Consider the following 20,706-nt stretch of genomic DNA (forward strand, 5'->3'; position numbering starts at 1 on the left):
TTTGGAAGCAAATCATACCTTCCATCAAAGTGACACAAACTAGCTGCAGGCTGCTCACGAGTTGATCGATCGTTTGTTTCCTTGTAAAATTCCGCAAAGTCATCCTCATCCACGGAATACGGAAGCGTGGCGGAGGGTCTGCTGCACTTCGGTAAATATGGAATGAAACCATGAATCTGCAAAACGACTGTCGGATATTACTTTTTTTCCATGTGCTGCTCTCGCTCGCGGCAGACTAGAGAACGATTCTTTACCATTCTTTTTTGCATCCGTGCTATTTACTTTCCACCGGACTTTGGCTACCATTTCCGCAGTCTGCCTTTTTTTTCGCAAACGATGGATCAGCAGTAATAAGTGCTGCAGTAATATCGGAATGGCGATATGCGATCCGTAAGGGCTTAAGAAGCATCCAGGCTACGGCTTAGCAGAAACACTCGTTCGTAAAGCGAGATTATGCCAACGATTATAACGCGTACGATTGGGTTTTGTCTGTTAGGAAAGAAGATTATAACATCTGGATTCCTTCGCAGTATGTCCAGGGGATATCTATTGTGCAATAGGGTAGGGTGGTTTTGCAATAAGGTAGCAATCCATGCTTTTCTATATAAAGATTATTCTACTCTATGTCCTTTGATCATGACCATGGTTAAGGGCTTTGACGTCCGAAATGGAAGAAAAATCCTAACAAGGACCCTTTCTGTGTGTCACCACTTCACTCTTATCTCTTATCAAACAAATCTGTCTGGTTACCAACTCGGTCGCATTCGATTGGTACGGTAAATGTTCCGTGCCACCAAATTGAGTCAATATTTGCCACGGTAAACATCCGTCATTCTTGTGCGTACCCGCTTTTATGGATGTGATCCCGCTGGGTATTCACAAACCAGGCACAAACTTTGTGAAGCATTTTCTGTCGAGGTTAGTAGCACTCTCGCTGTTTGTTAGCACTGGCGGTGTCCTGTTTCTATATAGACCGCTCCAGCGACAGCTTCGTGTGTGCTAGAGTTTGGCAAAATAATAGAAATCGGCGAAAGGGCATTAATATTAATGCACGTCCTTATACGGCATCAACAGTAAAATGGGTATTTACGGTTGCTCTTTTGCAAGTGACTCTTAACGTATGATCTTTGATCGAAAACAGAAATGAAAAATAAATGCCAACCAAGAATGACAAAAATATATCAAAAAAGGTTAAAAGTTCAATTCATCAGATGCTTTAGGTGGCCAGATGTCCTGAATGGTATCGCAATGAGATTCCACATTAGATCATATTAAAACCGATAATTCTTTTTTTAACAAAACATTTCGAAAGAAAGGTGACAGATCACTATATTAGTTTATATTTAACAATTGACTGGATTGGTGCTTCAGAATTCTTAACCATTTCAAACAAAGCTCATTTCATCGGATTGAGCGATATATCGGGGTGAAATACCTCGGAGACATGTTTTGAAGGGGTTATACAAGACGATTCTTTGATGACAAACTTTACGGAAACGCACCAGTTGTTCCAACAAGGATTGAGCCAATTATTTACATTTGAATAGCTCGGTAGTTACTGTCAATTGATTATTGATAGCAATAAGCAATCTTAGATTAAATATTTATATTCTTATAAGTGGCGGTTTTATCCATTTCGCAACCCCAAGCGGTGCGACCAAATTGGGCCCCTTCCAAAGAAAATTCTAAAGCTGCTGGGCGTATACATTTTTAATCAAATATATTAGGTTGCATGATTATATTATCGGCTTGGTCGTTTTGCACACTTCCATTAAGATGCCTTCTGAACGTTACTGAGAAGTAGTAACCTTAGTAAGCTTTCAGACCGACCAATATTCCATTGGTTATTAAGAAATAATCAAAATATTGTGTTCATGTTGCGTTAGGGCACATTTGCTGTATAAATATTTGAAAAGATATTTGATGTGCTTTTGTAAGGGTCAACTAATTTTTGCAGCCGAAGTAACTGCCTCCTTTTGAGGCGCGTTGCATAATATACGAATTGAATGGAAAGATTTTTGTCAATAAACCAGCCACTCTATGAAAGCTCAATCCAATAAACGTAGAGAAATTATTGCCATTCAAGCAAAAACAACCACAAAATTGATCGAAAATGTCGAAAGACGAACCGATTTTTGTGTGGAAAGTTTGGTCAATGTCATCTTGTAAAGGACCGAATTTTAAGTGGGAGGAGGAATATAAAAAAAAATTCCTTGACAATTAAAAACAGGGAATTACATTAAGATGGCTTTAAAATGGCACTATGAAGCTAATTCCTTACTTACTACAGTGTTTTGTATCAATTAAGAAGAAGAACCTTTCTCTGATAGGGTTTATTAAAAAGGGTCACTTTTGGTAAGCCAATTTTACTTTGCAAATGTGAAGAAGCCGCGCATTATTTCTTCCTTGATTTTGTTTGAAATACAGTAACGAAGAAATAAAAAAAAGTTACTAGTGTTTGAGGTTAAAGATATAAAAATGTTTAAAACATTTTTAAGTCATATAAGTTATAACTGTACTATTTAAAACATCTCTTTTTGGCATAACGACCTACTGCGTCATGCCTGCCATTTTTGGCTTATTAGACATATTTTACCACGTAGCCGGATAGTCAGTCCTTGCTACGGGGGATTGGTCCGTATAGGATTTTATACCGGTCCTGTCGTGTGAAGACCCGCGCCTCTACCAATATTTACCAATAAAACCACCGAGCCGCCTCTCGGATTAAAAACACCCGTTTTTGAAATTTTACACTTCGAATTTAAGAATTTGTTCCCCACCATTCCTCATTTGATATATGTAACTTTTTCACACTTTCACATTTTATAGGCTGAGTATTTCCTTTTTCCAACGTGTGCCTATTTTATAGGCACATTTTCAAGATCAATTTTTCCAAATATGCTAAGCAAAAAAAATGCTTCCACCTTTCAACACATAAGCTCTTTCGTTGCGAAAAAAAAATGATACAAACTAGGAAAAGCTAAAATTGCACCCTACACGATGACGGTGCAAGCCATGGAAAACGATAAATTATGCAACATCATTAAAGGTGTGCAGTCTGCCTATGGTCCTAGCTTAGTGCGCTAGTGTATATGGCGCAATAACCGTTACCGTCATACTCACTTAGCACTTTTCCCAGTTGGAAAACCCACTAAGGGTGGTTGGACCGGGAAGCCTTACAGGAAGATCCTAATTTATAACTTTTACTCGGTTGATTTTTATATACTTTTGCGAACAGCATACTCGGGGAAAAGTGACCCACGTGTAGCAATATAAAGGAATGAAGGCCATTGAAATGTAACTTTTTTCAGTTTTCGTTGGTCAGTTTTTCTTCTCATATTTCATCAGCTGGACGTCCGCTGACGCTGTGCTGAAACCGTGGTAAAGTTTTTTATGTAACAAAATTGTCTCTGTCAATTTTCGGTACGCCTGCTCCGGGTGCTGAGCGGGCCTGACCGGACAAAAGTTGCACCCATATGGTATGCACATTTTGTTTCATATTAAATGATTCGTTCACAAGTTTCACAACCAAACGTGTTAACTCTTGCATTGAAATGGACGCTCGCTCGGTTCGGGGTTATGCCGAACAAATGTAATTAAAATCACATTTCATTTTCATTTTCATTTTCGTTTCTTTACCATCGGGTTTTGGGTAAACCCAGTTAAGCAAGGGCAGGTTTTCTTTCCTCGCATTGTCCGGCTGTGCGGAATAATGTTGTTAGCACCAATGGTTTGTTTCGCTGCGCGTTTTCCACGCTAATAAGCACCACGAGAGCTTACTTCATTCAATTTTACTGTCGTTTTTTCGTCACCACGTTCACGAACGGTAAAATGGTGAAGACGGCAACAAAGCCTAACGAAATGCGGAAAGTTCAGAGGTTTCCCGTGCTGGTCCTTGTACCGTTTTCGGGTACATTTGGCGAAAATGAACCGTCCCCTAGTGTGATAAATAATTACCGTGACATGTCGATAGCGTAGCGCTTTCGCTATTTAGCCGACTTCGCTTTTGCTTCAGTGGAAATGTATTCAGTTCTATTTGATTTTCGTATCCTGCAACAGTGCCGAACGGTACTTCGGAGGCGTTCGAGTTAATCTGTATACGATATTGATTGCGTTTTATCATGTTTTCCCCTTTAATCGAACCGTTAGTTAATGATTGTGTTTAGATCGATACAACTTTAAGGGCTCGCAAGTAACGCATGCCGAGCACGGGTAGCACAAGCAATAAAGTAAATGATTCGTAAATAGATTATTTGTAATGGTTTTACATCAAGGACTGTTCGGTTGTTATGGAGTCATCATACTATTAAGCAAATTAGAGGTGGCAATGTTCTGTGTAGAAATTATCTTTGATTGCATGACTAAAGACCGCACTGGGGTGGGAATCAATGATGTTTTAGCAATTAGTAGTTGATATTAGATTGTGGTAATTAATTTATGATCACTGACGGAGTCCGTGTCAGTGGAGCCATATTCCGAATTACCAGAATCTGACCAAACTCAAATCACATTATAGATTTGATAAAAAAAACAAGATCAGTGAAGTTTTAAACAAATAAAAAATTCATAATACAAATTTAAAATGCACGAACATAAGTTAGTATTTGTTATTATGGCAATGATAACCGCAGGCAAATGATGTAAAGCTCATGAATAAGCTCAAAGTTTTCCAGAATCCGGATTATTTTTGAAGAAAGTGTAAAATTGCAATTGATTGTTCATGCCTTTCGGCGCACGAACAACAAAGTGTTCACAAAAAAAACATTTGTGGAGGAGTTGGAAAAATAGTCCAAATTGATCGGCTAATGAGACGGAAAAAGTGTATGTGTGATATGAAGGTACTTATCGCACGAGTTTGCACTTACTGTCACACCTTTTTGGCCAACAAATTTGCTTGGCTAACGAGATTTTCTTGGTGACTTAAATTTAGCTCCATTGGGTTAGTGTGTTTGGAAGCGGCGCAGATCCACAGAACAGGATTGGTACAAAAATTTTATCCGGAAGAAAATAATAATAAGACAACGACAATGAAAGTAAGGCAAATAAAATGAGATACAAAAAACACATTGTTAAAACATTTTTTACAGCAACAGTAACACTTAAGCAACAACAGTAAATTGTAAGAGATTTCTTGCTTAAATAGTCTAGTTTAAACTATTGTTGAATGTGAGTGAACGATCCATTGAACCATGTTTTAAATGGTACTTTCAGTAGATGTAACAAGTTTACTGTTAAAAACGTTAAACAATGCCAAATTTGTGCTTCTAAATGGCTTAACAACACGTTGTCTTATGGTAAGAAATCTCAGAATCATTCATTCATCATTCCTTAAGAATCATTCTTAAGGTAAGAATACAAACATTCGCACAACTATATTGCTGATAAATACAGGCATGACACATGTAATAAGATACACTAAGGATTCTTGACGTTCAACATATTAATTATAACGTTAACCATACCTGACGGATTTGCTATTTCCAGTTACAGTACTTCAAGCTTTCATTTTTAAATGATAAAAATTCACGAAATTACCTAAAGGCGTGGTTCACGAAATGTTTCGATGTGTCCAATGCAGGCAACATTTCTCAACATGAAACAAACAAAAACACTAGATAAACTTTGGTTCGTTCCATCCATTTCACTGGACAACGTGCAAAGAATGTGTGATTATCCTGAAACTCGCCGCCCAAAACAAAACAAATTTTTTTTTGAGGCAAGTATGGCGACGACGTGATTTTTGATGCTCAACGGATTAACATTTTGGATCCAGTCAGCAGCACCATAACGAACTATTTGTGATGATGATTGTGCAATTAACAGGCCAAATATCGCTAAGTATAAGCTAACATTTTGCTGATTTTAACAAAATAATACCAAACGATTGTACACACGATTGATTATGCTTTTCGTCTATTTTACGCGAAGTTTCCGTTAGATCCTCTATCTGCCGGAAAATCCTTTTGCGTTCTCGTGGGGCTCTTGGATGTCGATGCTATTACAAAAGGAACAAAATCACTTACCAACATCAGGCAATAACCATAGTAACAACGACCCTTTACCATCCGTTCCAGGCAATGGCCATTATTCATCGTCAAATCAAATTACCACATAATCAAATCAACCTCGAACGTACATCCTTTCGCTGATCGTATTTGGGACGTTTGCTGCTTCCTTTCGAATTGGTATTTTTGCATCATCACCGAGCCGAACCTTTTGTGTGTTATCACTTTGTTCGACTTTTTCGGTTGATTCATGCGCACTGACCAATCGATCATAATTGAAGTTTAGTCAAGCGAGCGAAACGTGGGCTCTTGGCGTAATATTCGTTCTTGCGTTTAAGAAGTCAGCCCGCAAGTGCTCTTCATTTACCGACCATAGCCGTGACGTTGGAGCAAAATAATAATACCTACCGTCGTTAGATAGTTGAATCCCAAACCGAACCCGCAAGTCTGTTTTGTTGTCGTGTCATCGGCACGTAGTTGGGTGCTTACGCAAGATCATGCCGAATGGTCAAAATGGTTGATAAAAAAGCATCGTGGAAAACACTTTAATCCACAACGATGTGCTGGTCGGTAGGGCACAGCTGCGAATTGCCCTCTGGTTCATAATATAGCAACTAAAGTAAGACCTTTTCAAATATTGGTGGGATAAGTGGAGAATCAAAAAGGGAGCAATGAAACGATTTTATCTCGTACCGTACATTAATCTTTTTTCAAAGTAAATTGTTTCGGAAGTTGTAATGCTGGAAGACGGTGTTAGAAGATATTAAATTCCTGTGAATGAAGATTTCTTTTTTTCGGAACATGAGATTGACAAAGTGAAGCAAGTATTTTCTTTGGTTTCTACTAATTAGAGAAGACTATTGAACAAAAAAGCTATTATTTGATATTTTAATAATATTTAATAAATAAATTTTTAGTTTTAACAATGTTAATGTTTATACAATATTTTTTTGTTTTTGTATATTTTTTGTGTATTTTGTATAAACCTTGGAAAAAATAAAAATACATTTAACGAAAAAAAAAATCAGTTAATCCTGTGCACTCATGTACCTAATTTAAATCTAGCTAAAAGATGAGATTGTTCAGTGCTACTGAAATGATATGACCAGCTCATCGTATTATAAATGAACGGCAATCGACCTGACCTGAAACACTTTATTTTATTCTTGTGATATAAATTTATCTCATTTTCAACTGTCAACAGCACCAACGTTTGTTAAAAAGGTTTCATTCATTTATTGGGAATAGGGTTGAATATGACTATTGCATTGTGTTCGATTAAGGAATAATTTACTAAACTTGCATACTCATATTTACTGAAATTTTTTTAAATCTGTCACTTGTTCTGTACTTGGCTTTCATTTGGCTAGAAAAATGCAAATAAAACAATCGTAATGCATGAACCATTAGCCACAATAAACAGTCAGTACTTCTCTACTTCAAAACTGAACAAATTTTGTCGTTTTATGATGTTTGTGAAAGCGGATACGTCAGTTTTTTTTCGTATACTTTTGCGTATGAATGCAAAGAAAACAATATTCCTCCTTCCATAATTTACAAGATCGTGCAATGTCCAATTTACAGAATATTAAGCAATAACAACTAACGTGTAATGGTAAAAAAAGAAACCACGCTGCCGTTGCAATAAAACTCGCGACCTATATGATCCTGCTGCCGACGATGCGACGCCCTGAGGATGCTTTCGAGGAATATGCCACTTTTCTGGCCCAACTTGATGTAGCATTCATTCGTAATTTCCCTGAACTGTTTGTGTTTGTACGGTGGGAAATCCATTAAAACGGAACCTTCGGTTGGAGTGGGCAAATCGAGGAGAAATAAAAATTCTTTCTACACATAGTTGGCAAAGAGAATTTCGATTCAGAACCTTCTGACGTTGAGACTGAGACACTGAGCAAAATGTTCTTGGAATGAAATGTTTGTGAAAGAAATGAAATTTTGCCTGAAAAATCGATCGATCGACAAACCGCAAGCATACTTTTTCCAGTATCCCACGTCGTTGTAACACGTTGCAAAGTGTTTTGTATTAAATTTCCCAGTAGCATAGGTGTGTTGTTGAAATTTTGTCTCATTTGAAACAATTCTCAGGAGTTTTTAGTCTTGTCAAAATTTTTAACATTATCCGCAACCAATTGTTTGCTGGCCACAATTAAGTTAGCGAAAGTTGCACTAATTATTTTTGGAAGCAACACAAAACGGAACCAAATGCCGCATAACTAAGCTCACACTTCGAAAAACGTTCAACATCGTCCTTAAAATATGCATCTTAAGCGATGTAAACTGTTGCTGCCGGGTATTCGTTTGCATCGCTACGATACAAATTGTCATCTTGCGTGTTTATTTAATTTCGCCCCGGTGCCGAAAACTGCGTCTCTTTGGCACATGGCAGGGACGAGAGTACACAGTACCGCAGCATAAAACATGCAACATAACGTGTGTCTGTGGAATGTTTCTCGTGGAGCGCGTGAACAAGTCGAGAATGCTGATGGTTTGCTTTCTCGCCCAAAAGGCGTTTTTTCAGACATTTTTAAGAAAACAAGTTGCTCTGCTGGTAGTTGATAATATGTACAGCAACAGAGGGAGAAAAAAGAAAATAGCAAAAATTCTCTGCAGTAAGCTGAGGATTCTTTTCCATGTTCCGGTTAGTGAAATTGTTTTTAAGCCATCCGCTTAACACCCAACCTTTAACGATGTTTTGGGACACGAAAAGCATGAAAGTACATTGCATTATATGTTGCTCATAATCCAGTGCATTAGTGGGCTACCAAGCGATGGGGTTATGATAATTGCATATAAGTGCTAGTGGCGCTTGGCAGCGGACACAAACAAGGCCACCGCAGTGGACGTAGACCGTACGTTCAAGTCTCTTTGGTCCGCTTCACAAAAATAGTACAACGCGATTGAAAAGCCTTGGGCAACAATTTCCTTCCGCGCCAAAGTGTGAGCTTCGTTTGCATATATGTCGGTTGAGGTGTGTTTGTTTCCTTGTTGCCTTATCACTGGAAACATCTTCCGTCAAGCACCCAGCTGAGTGGGCGAGTGGGATAATAAAATGAATGCTGCAAATCATGACGAATGTAATTGCCATACTCACACAATACGCCAAGCCGAACCGTGTCGGGTGAAGCGTTGTTGGGATGCGGACACTCATGTTTTATGTCCCCATTTGACGCTCATGCTCATGCAATATGCAGTAGCGGTGGCATTCGTTCGCAACGATAATCCGCTTGTGTCGAGTGATGTAGGAAATATTCTCTATCTTCAGAGAAAAATGATCAAAAAAGAGTTTGAAAGAAGGATATGTGGTTGCATTAATGTGTGGTTAGTGGTAATGCGCAGACACGAAACAATGTTGTGCTTCAGATCAGGGCTTTCGCATGATAAACCGGATGCCTTCAAACTAAAGCAATGAATTGCCTATGGTTATGTAATTGTTTGGGTTTATTATTATTATTTAAAAGTTATTATTTAAATTATTTCAAACATGAAAAGTAATAACATTGTCGTCATAACGTATGATATTATATTGTGATTTTTTTTACTGTATTTTTGTTATTAAATATGTGTAAATAACACTTCGTACTTGGTGGTTAAACACTTTATGTGTTTGGTTCATATAATATGAGCTTGAATTTATAGTCGCAAGGTAAAGCTAAACTGGGAGCATTTTAAAGTATTAGTTTTATTTAAAGTCGTGATTGATTTTAATGCTAGCTTGAGTTTACTTTCGCAAAAAACTTTTTCAAAAACAAATTTATATCACTGGTTTATTGAATTTGGCGAATTGCGTTCTATGGTAATTTCAACACATATTTATGTGAAAAGAAAGTGAATCTGATTTTTAGGTCCTTCAAAAAGGGTTTAAAAATGACAGCAAGTTAAGAATCTTTAATTCATTTAAATAATATTTGAAAGCAAACAGCAGACTACCGTATAAATGAATACAATTTTAACAAATGTTGTTGATGTACAAAGGATCTGAAAACAAATCTATGTTTTTGGATTTGTAGGTAAAAAAATCGAAGACTTCCAGGACTTCAACCACACCGAACGCTTAAAATTTTTCAATCAACTCTCTCTATCTCACTAAGGAAATAATATTCTATTTATTACGTATTACGTATTCCAGAACTCAATTAATTTGATTGACCAATAGAAGTCGGCAGTATGATCGAATCTTTTCAAACTTAGCTACAAACACAAGCTAGCGATAATTATGCCAGCAGACACGCCAAACACTGGAATTGATGCAGTCCTTGTCATTAAGTTCCTGATGAGAAAATTGCAGCTCTGGAACACACTTAAGGACACTTCGATACAGCAAGATGCAACAGGATTCTTTAAAGGACTTGTAGTTAATTGTAAAAACCTAATCCATGCATAGCAATAGTTCATCAATCTCAACGATTGAGATACTCTACTGTTTTTGTTTTATTCAACCATTACTACAATTCCGAATCGTTTCATAGGTCAGTTTTAGTATGTCTTTGCCATCAACAGGAAAAATGCCCAAAGATCTACTGTCAAGTCATATCGAAATTCGAGGAACTGATTAATTCAACAATTCCAAACAAAGTATACATTTTTTTAAAAGAATTTACTTAAACATTACAAGAAAAATCTCATCTATTCGCTCATTACTTACGTTTGTTGAGCTTAACGACATCATAATCATCACTCGTACACGACTCTTATGGTCCTGTTCTTGCCACTAAGATTACTATTTACTTATTATATACTAAGACTTAGTATATAACTTAAAAAATATCCTGCTATATATTTATTGCATACTATACTAATAAATTATTTCTATTGAGATCTTTGGTAAAAAGATGCCTAGAAAGATATTCCGACAAAATTTATACAAAATCCTCGATTAGTTCCAATTTTTAATTACCAACACTTCGTAACAAGTGCTTCGTAACAAGTGCTTCGTAACAAATGCATGGAAAATAATTTAATACTACAAAACCTTTCAAAAGAATAATTTTTCACCTATGCAATAACAGCATAGTGCCTAGGCTATTAACCATTACAATACCAACAATACAGCAGAAAATAGTCAGGCTCAGTCATTTTTATTCTTGCAACAAAACACTATCTTTCTGCCTATCTGTATCGTTGTCAGCAAAACACACACACAAAGCGTATCGATTTGCATTTATATTAGATTTTATCATTTTTCAACCCAACCCGCATCTATCTGCCCGCGTTTTTGGAGCAAGATTTACGGTTTTCCTCGTAGCATTGCTAGCGACCCTCTCATCCTCCAAAATCTCCCTCAAGATAGTGAAAACCACTCGGTTTATCTACAATTTCACCCGTTTATCTTCATCCTGCAAACGACTTGTGCCGGCTGAATTATGCTACCGGTTTCGTACCATGCTAACGTGGTTGCAAAAGTTCAGCCAGGCAAACTTGTTTCCAATTAAAAACTTGCCATCCACTTGTGCCTACCGGTACCGGTGCAACGGTTCGGTCTACTAGGCTATTCATTCTAATTATGATTACTCAAACAACCCGTACCGAGTCACCCCGGCAAGAAGTTTATTGTTCTTTTGAATTGTAAAAGCGTTTGAGCAGCATCTTTCATCTCGTTTCCTATTTCCCGTGTGTAAAGAGCGTAAGAATGGTCTTATTTACCCGCCGCTTTTGAAACTTTAGGGGATTTTTGGTGCAGAATTCTAGTTTCGGGATACGTCCAGCAACTAGTACACCTTTTACTTTCCATCTACTAACGAGACCGTCGGTTTAATTATCATTTGGTAACCCAAAAACGGCCTCTTAGGCAGTCAAACAAAACAGGTCATGAAAGCAAGCACCCAACCATCGACATTCGTTATGAACCGCGACAACAAAGCGCAGGCGGTTATTGTTCATATTTTTTTCTTCAAACAATGCAATATCTCCAGCCCTGGACCACTGTCACTGGATGTACTATTGTACTGTCTGCGGAGTGAAAGCAAGCTGCACTTGACTGTAACACAATATATTGGCACATTTCTCTAAACAATTTCCCGACTGTCACTACGAGAGCCGAGGAAACTCGATCCCAACTTTGGTAATGGAATCGAGCAAAAACTTTTTACTCGATCGGTTGTTTGAAGCTGCAGAAGCCTATTGCATAGCGTGCATGAAGTTTTGAGTGTGCTGTCACGCTTTTAAGGATGAAATTGTACTGCTCTAGGCTGTCTTTAGCCATAATTCATGATTTACTTGGTCAATATCGAATTTCCTTTGGGTCAGGTGCAGTGCAAGTTATACTCAATTCCATTACCAAACAGTCTAAATTTACCATGAGTTTGCAAGGTATCTTTTGCTCCTTCAACGTTTTGAGATCTTCAGAATAAATTTAAAATGCTTTGAAAAGAATTGCTACTAACGAATACTATACAACAACTACATATATAACTTCCCTGTTGTTCACCCCAAATTTTGGGGTTTCCACATCAGCACACTGTTTTGGATAATGATCTTAACCTCTTCCTGTCCCAATCTGTCACTCGCCTTTCACTGGCAATTCACATCGGAAATTGCTGATGTCAAAACATAGTCAAAACAACAGTGTCACCACTGTTTCGGCAAATGGTTGGTGGAAAACGGTTGGCACAATTTCATCATCACCACCATGGTTCATATTACCACCAGAACCAGTCATCAAAACGCCATCAGTTTGGAGTGAAACGAAAATGGCACAGCATCGATCGGAACAACCAGTCACACCAACCAGTCCAGCCTCCCACAGCCATGGATTGAGAATCGATGAAAAATGAAGCGGAAATGGCGAATGAATATTTGATTCGTGGATTCGTCGTGTTCTCTGCGCATAATTCGGTTATTTTATGTCGCACGATCTTCCCCCAAACCAACGTGCGATATGTTTGGAGGTGTGTTTGGTGGAGCATTTTATCGATCTGCTGCGGGATTGTGAAAGAGTTAGGAGAGGAGAAATTGCTTTAAATTTTAATGTTTTCATCCACAGTGCTAGTGGGCGCTTGTCAGGCTAGACGTCGATTAATTGGATTTCATTTGGGGGGCATGCAACAATGCTTGAATAAGAGGCGTTATCCCCGGGCCGATATTAAGTTGGATGTAGATATTTTAAACTCGCAATGCGAAACATTTTGTATCGACGCACCAACTGGGTGCAGTATGATGGGCATACAAAATTCATGCTACCCAAATGGACAAGGGTGGTGGCTTACTGTATGAAAGTTATTCATACCCAACAATTTCGGTAAAATGTTCGTTGATCCTTTTTACCAAGGAGGAGTTGATCCTTTTTACCAAGAACATCTGTTTGTGTTTTTTCTTCTTTCCCTTTTATTCGTTTCGTTTCATGCTGTTTCCTTCAACAAAGTGTTTGAAAACAAATTAATTTCCCATCAACCCGTTCTTCACCTACGCTAATGAATTAACTTTCCATCACTACATCGATGTTCAAGGACCAAACGGGGAAAAAAACAAACATTTGACCGTACCAGCGGAACGTTCCGGATCACTTACTCGGTATTAAGGATTCGTGACATTTTCACACCTTCACCAATGGCCATTATCTGATTAATTTCTACCGTAGGATAATACGCTCTAATACCTTTCTGTAAACTTTCTGCCAGCCTTCAGGGTAGAAGATGCCTTTCGGTAGAGTAATGATGTCCTGCCAGACTTTTGGCATCTTCTTCTGCTAAATTACTTTCCCATCTGGTACCATAAAGTGCCCATTGCCTAACGAGCCTTGCCGACACGATTGGGCAAAATGGACCTAGAAGTGTGCGAGTAAGAAAAAAACAATTTTACACGTGTTTGTAACCGATGATTGACAGGTGGCAGGTGGAAAAAACCGTTTCACTTTATACTCGGATTGCGCTCGGTTTTCTCCTTCGCCGAACACTTTCTTCTGGCGCGAAGTGATAACATCGTAAAACACACAAAAAATGCTTTTCTTTGAATCGTTCTTCAGAACAGAGAGATGTGGTAATGTTCAGCTGTTTTCCGACACTGCATTACTGGATTCGCTTAGGGGCGAATGAAGATATACAAAAAAATGACAAACTTATTGCATTAATAAGTAATCAAATTCAGCACCAAGATGCCATCGAAGGAAAGATCATATCCACATCACTTTTGCTCTTTCATCTTGAGATAGGCTATGTGGTACGTGATGGTTCCTCTAACAGCCATCGAATCGTACAGTTGTTTCTTCATGCTAGCAGCCTTCAAACGTATTGGCGCCAAACATTTCTGTGGTAACGTTAATCGAATTAGGCATTATTTATTACATCCTAACACATCAATAAAGATGGAGGCTTCGAAAGGCTTTCCTGATATCGAAAAAGCGTGACGTGTGTTTTTGCGAAACAGACCAGAAATGATTGCAAATATGTTTGGTAATCGAACATGCAGCTAGCCCCTTCAAATGCGTACAGATCAAACTTCTATTTCACGACAGATAGAATGCTTAATTGCATATTTAAAGTATCAAGCAACTGTTAGAATTAGTTCTAGAATTGCGTATTTAAGTTTCTTGATAACAAATCTAATGAGTATGTAAGTTATTTTGATATAGTTTTTATTCACGGATTCACGGACTCTCTTGTTCTTGTCTAAAATGAAATTGGTTTTATGCTGTAACAGCTTTCACACGTCCGCCATATCGGAAAGCTTTTCAAATGTATGAGTAGTATAAAATTGTCTTCAATTATGAACGGCGTTTGAAACGTCGAAAAACGATGAACGGTTCTACTTCTGCTTCTAAATATTTCATTTCAACTTGACAAGGAATTCAAAAAACATTTTCAGTTTTTAAAAGTATATTTGAATTTGTTTAATGATATGTATTTTTGTTTCTAATTCAATAAAATGATTTTATGTTTTAGATTATTATATTATTATTAATTATTATTTAGATATTATATGTTTTAGGCTTTTAATTTTGTTTTAAGTTAAATTTAAAGTAATATAAAGTTTCTGCATTCAATGCTAGCCCTTAAATTTCGTGCAAAATCTTCACCATTCGTTTACTTGCCATTACCTTGTTCGTGGGAAATGCCCAGAAGGTGTATTTTCCGTTCATCATAATTAAGGCATTTCCCTAAGGTACGTCTGATTACTACGTCAAGGATTCAAGCAAACCGGTCGGTAAGCTTTTGCACGCTATATAAACTCGTTCGAAAGCGTACCATTGTTTACCTCCGCGCGGTCTCGATCCATGCACGCCTCTTGGCGCGGTAACGTTATGCTCGATGACCAGGCGTCTCCACTAGCGCTGCAAGCAATTTGTCTAGTCTACCTTTGTGCCTGTGCCATTAATTATAATCATACCAATCCATTCCGAATGTGAATAGTCGCCATTGTACGTGTTAGCTGTTGGCTAAGTATTTCCGTTCCGCTACAATACTTGCCGAAACAGCAACGCCGCAACAGGAGCGAGACGAACACGTGCCCAAACCAGTAATGAATTAAATGCTTGTCAACATTCCATCGCACTTCAGCTGTCACAGCTGTCGGCCAATGATTGATTGGGCGGTTTGGAAAATAACTTACCGTTGTTTTATTGCTGACCAATAAAACACCTTCGGTGGAGAGCTTTCGCCATTCGCAACACTGTCACGTGTCATGGCGAACGGTTTATTTCACACTGGTATCTGTACTGCAAGAAAACAGTTATGGGATGAGAGAGTTACGACACGCCTCTCCTGAGACTGCAGCTGCACTTTCAGTAACCTTATAATCGAATACCTTCCATGTTGGTCCATACGCAAAAAAGTAAGGGCGCACCATGCTAAGGGACCTCCGGCATACGATACGGTAAGGTGATGAATTTTAATAATACATTAGGTACGACACATACCGGCACAAGCCACTCCATCAACCAGTGGTACAGTTCTGCCCACCAGCTGGGACTACAACGTCCCATAACATTCGCCGAACTTACGCCTGCATGTAGGCAATAGAAAAGCGTTTGTAGCGGAGCGTCCTTGTTTTCTCAGAAACAAAATGTCCTACCGATAGGACCGATAGGTGGCGTAGCTTGTATCCCGCATTGGGGACAGTACTATGAGACGGTTGAGCTTTTATTCTATTGAAAAACTGTGCGCCAAAGACAAACCAAATCGTTAGAGCTAAAAGGATTTTGGTAGAATACAATGTGTGCCGGCATCAATTTTCCCCGAAATGAAAACATGATCATAATCTTCTAGGTATTCATTTTGATACTTGTATTCATGCTTTCTAAAGCATAACGGTATAATATTTTAGTGAAACATGTATAAGAACCACTTATGTCTATTCACATTTGAATGGCTTTTATAATCTAATGTTTAATTAACATGTATCTCTAATGAGTAATCATCCATGCTCATGCTGGCTTGCATTTATATACAATATCATGCATTTCATCACATCACTTCATAGGTAGATTTCGTCTCCTGCCTTGGCCATCGGAGGATGCCATGGTATCCATGGATTCATCCTAATTTTCGTTATGCTTTGTTAATTAGGTTCTTTTTAACATATCTCTTACATCGATGTAATTAGACATCAAGGCTCGTTAGAGATTAATAAACGTAATAATAATAACTTGGCTTTTGCAGCAAGAATTTCTGCAGTATTTTATTTTTGGTCTTTTGAAGGCCTTAGTCTGCCATTTTTTCAGTTACCCTGATTTGTTTTAGGTTTACAGTCAGTACAGAACTTCGGTTTTTACGGCTGAATTAATATTAGGTGGCAATTAAATCTGAACTTCTATTTGTCTACAAATAGGCAACGAAATTTACCAATTGCTCCGATAACAGCCAAAATTCGAAAATATTGTTTAAATACTTTTTATTGCCTGAATTGGTCTGTCCTTCCAATGGATTGTTTGGCCTTATTTACTCGTAGCTGAATAGTTTACTCTGTGTACCTGAGTTTGAAACCTATCGTGAATAGACAGTTTATTAAAATGTCTCGTATGAAAAGAACGAGACTAGCTTTTTACATAATCTTCAATTTCAGTTCTTTTCAACTTTTCAACTTCAGTTCCACTCTTGAGGTTGTAATGCCTTTAAAGAAGAAAAAACAAGTACAGCTATATTATTTTTTCAACTCTGTTTTGAATTTGGAAAGCTGCTGATAATTTATACTGTTTCACTATTTCTGAGGTGGGTGCCTCCTCTTTGAATCTAGCCAACTCAATACCTTCTGAGTTCTAATATCTCCTCAAATATCTCTTAATATTTTAATACATAAATATGATTCTTTGATAAACAATTCTACCGTTGTACTGACAATCACCCATATCTTCGAAATATAAAACCAATTATTGCATCAAGCATTCCAATAAGCACCATAACTCGTTATGCCCTCAGATCAGTTGATCCAATCGGTTTTAAATTTCGTTTTAATCTTATTCATGGGAACATTTCTTCAGCACTTGTTACGGCTGTACAGTGCGCATATTTTCAATCATTTCGATAATTGCTACCGTAAGGTAAACAACCCGTCTGGTGATTGAAGTGACAGAATGCTCATTTTCAATGGACGGAAATGCTATCAGAGCCACAAATGAACCTCACGAACTCCACTCAAAACTAACAATGCCACGTCTTGTGTGTTCTGGCAAAATTTGGATCCACTTGCGAACACAAGGTGCACAGGATTAAACATGGCCTAAGGAAGAGTTCTCCAGAGTGGGATGAATGTTTTCGTACCTGTACAAAGGCACACACTTAGGCACACATCCAGACGTACTGCTTGTCTTTTGAAACACCAGCATTGTCTTGTTCGATGCTTGTTTCCTAACGTACATGCATCTCCATTTGCATCGTACGAATTGTGGTGCAGTTTTGTGGTTTTGCGGCGGATACGGAGTTTCTGTATGAATATCGATCAATATGCAACATTCGTTCTCTGGCTAAACATTGCGTTCGCATACTGTTCTTGAAGCTTCTGCATTCAACATACAATGAAAACACTTCCATTAAGTTCCAAGTGAACCTGTAGCCACCTTTCTGCTCGTGAGCTAGTTCAATTGTGCTATTGCTTTTTTTTCGGTTCATATAATGAAATTTCTCTTACAAAATGAAAAAAAATATATAAGTACGCGGTAGTACTAATTTACACCCCTCTTCAACGTTCGTTCCAGATTAAGGATGTGACGAGAGCTATTAAGAAGGCGGTAGTAGCTGGCACCCTGGACGAGGTTCGGTCGAAGGCGGCGGAAAAGTTTGGCCGCACAGATCTACCCAACATTCATCTCGATTCGGACGGTACCGAGGTGGACGATGAGGACTACTTCCAGACGCTCGAACCAAATGCCGAGCTGATTGCGGTCTTCTCCGGCGAACAGTGGATAGATGTAAGTTACCGCACCCTCAACTGTAGAACCAATCGGTTCGGGTTCTATTGTTGTGACCGGATTTGCTGTACGACGCTCGTAAATCTTTCCACATTTGACCGATCTCAGCTGTGCGGGGACGTTGGACAAAAAGCGCTAAAATAACAACTAAGAAAAAATCAAACCCATTAACAACTTGTAGAGTAGATTCAATTTGCTCACCTCCCGTCTTCCGGCAACCAAGATGCCCTTATTGATTAATGGTGTCTCCGAGTGGCAGGACGCGAACAAGAAGCTAGGCGAACCTTCACCTCATCATCAGACACACAAAGAATGTCTGTGCCGGAGTAACTTTTCCATATTTGGGAAAAGTTTTTGTTCTTTGTTGCATAGTACGGAATGGTGCTCTTTTTGTTAGACAAAGCATTGCATAGAACAGTTGGGGCACCTAATGTACTTTGTCGAAATTTGATATTCAAGTTGACACCTTTGATAAAGGCAATAAGCGAACGCCGCCGCTGATGGGTGTTGCTGTAATTTAATTTCCAATTCAGTGTGTTTATCAAGGTTTGAAAAAGGCTGAATGACCCTTTTTTAGTATTCGTGCGAACGGCCAGGCCGTAAAGGCAGATTTTATATAGACCGTCACAGTTACGAGACTGAAAGTATATATACAGTTCTTTCGACTATGATAAAATAACTTATCATATCTTCGAAATCTTTACTTCACGGCGATTGACTAATCACTGCCTTCGTGACGTACTTTTATAGTTAACATTCTCCGCACAGAGTGATCATAAAAATTTCAAAATTCTTTACATACATTTTACACTCTATATCCACGTCTCAAATTGCATCAAATACTGGGCGCCTCCATCCATATTTATGGCAGTCAAAAAATATGGTTGTAATTGCAGGGTTAAAAAAATATTACAGGGTTTACGGAAAAGTTTAAACAAATGTTAATAAAATGTTTGCTGTGTGTCCGTCGAGAAAGCTGGGAGTTGAATTAGCCTATTATACTAAATCTATCTCGATTTCTTTCTTTTTATATTGTTGTTCCGTTTCTATTATACTTAATTATTTTTTACTGTCAGACATTCTTTACGAAGAAATAACAAGGTCCAGTGAAAGGATCGTTGTAATGTAAGCCACTCAGCCACAGATGTGTGAAGTATGCTTCTCCATTTCACACCATCTATAATACTTCTAAGTGACTAAGTATTTACGTAATGAACCTCTGTCACCCACGAATGGTTGATGTGGCAGTCAATTTGTTAATAGAGCTGAATATATGCAAACGAGTTGTTTATAAATATGGGAATAATACATATCACATAAAGGAATTTTTGTATGACATTTCAAAAAAATATCTTCCATTTTTCCATTACCAATGTTCGTTTTTCTTCATATTTTCTCTGCAAAATCCTCATGTTGACATTTTGACGATTAACGTCATCGCAATTGACTTGGTCCTAATGATTCTTTTCATCAGTCGTCTTTGCTACTGGGGAACGGATGAGATTTCAAACAGTTACACACGACACCATAGTAAAGAATGTATAATAATGTGAAAATGCTCATTTCATTTACTGATTTCCATTGTTCGTTTCTTGTAGCCGACACACTACGTCACAATAACGACGCGCCGGGATTCGGCCGACATCACCGACAGCCCGGATGTGGAACGGATACATCTGAAGAAGCTGGTCGCGCAGATGAAAACCAACCTGTGCAACGTGTCGGTGTTGAGCGAACCGGACCTAGAACTGCTGTCAAACATGGACCCGAACTCGGTAGCCGACATTACCGGCAAGGACTTCATCGAGCAGCTGAAGGAAGCTTCAGGCAGGTTAGGGGGAAAAAGAGACCGGGATGTGGTTCTGGTTTCTTGAAACCCCCATCTAAATACGTCTCTGGACTTTTTGTGTTACGTTTTTTTACGTTTAATTTGCTTTACTCGTTTGTTCGTTAGATTGGTACGTTTATATGGCAAGATGTTTTAGGGTTTGTTCTGTTTCGCGTATTAATTTCTAAATTATTACTGTTCTAAATCATTACTGATATGTAGATAAGGTTGGGTGGGCTTTTTAACTTTGTTTTGATTGCATTGTTGAGAGTTCATTATTGAAGACAAATTTGTTTCTTTATTTTAAATTTAAGTCATAACAAGTAGAAAACTTAATTCGTAGCACATGCTTAGTGTTCAGCATCAAAATTAATAGCTTTCGAATTTACCTCATAAGCAACATTGCATTACGGGTTCTACATTTAAATTTACCATAACTTTGATCATGTTTTCTATTTATGTACAAATGAAATTTAAATCTGCGTATAAAATGAAATTTAAGGGGCTTTATGTTGTGT

The 20,706-nt window shown here is 38.1% G+C and overlaps 1 protein-coding gene across 1 annotated transcript in view; it reads left to right on the plus strand.

Annotated features, from left to right (window-relative positions):
- The window catches only part of LOC128297463 (DNA fragmentation factor subunit alpha-like), a 30,249-nt gene that overhangs the window by 6,966 nt on the left and 2,577 nt on the right, over positions 1 to 20,706 (plus strand). Inside the window, exons 2-3 of the mRNA XM_053033106.1 lie at positions 18,148 to 18,360; positions 19,959 to 20,191. Coding sequence (XP_052889066.1) covers positions 18,148 to 18,360; positions 19,959 to 20,191 — 446 coding nt within the window. The remainder of the gene's footprint in view (positions 1 to 18,147; positions 18,361 to 19,958; positions 20,192 to 20,706) is intronic.

This window comes from Anopheles moucheti, chromosome 2 (genome assembly GCF_943734755.1).
Source record: "Anopheles moucheti chromosome 2, idAnoMoucSN_F20_07, whole genome shotgun sequence".
NCBI lineage: Eukaryota > Metazoa > Arthropoda > Insecta > Diptera > Culicidae > Anopheles > Anopheles moucheti.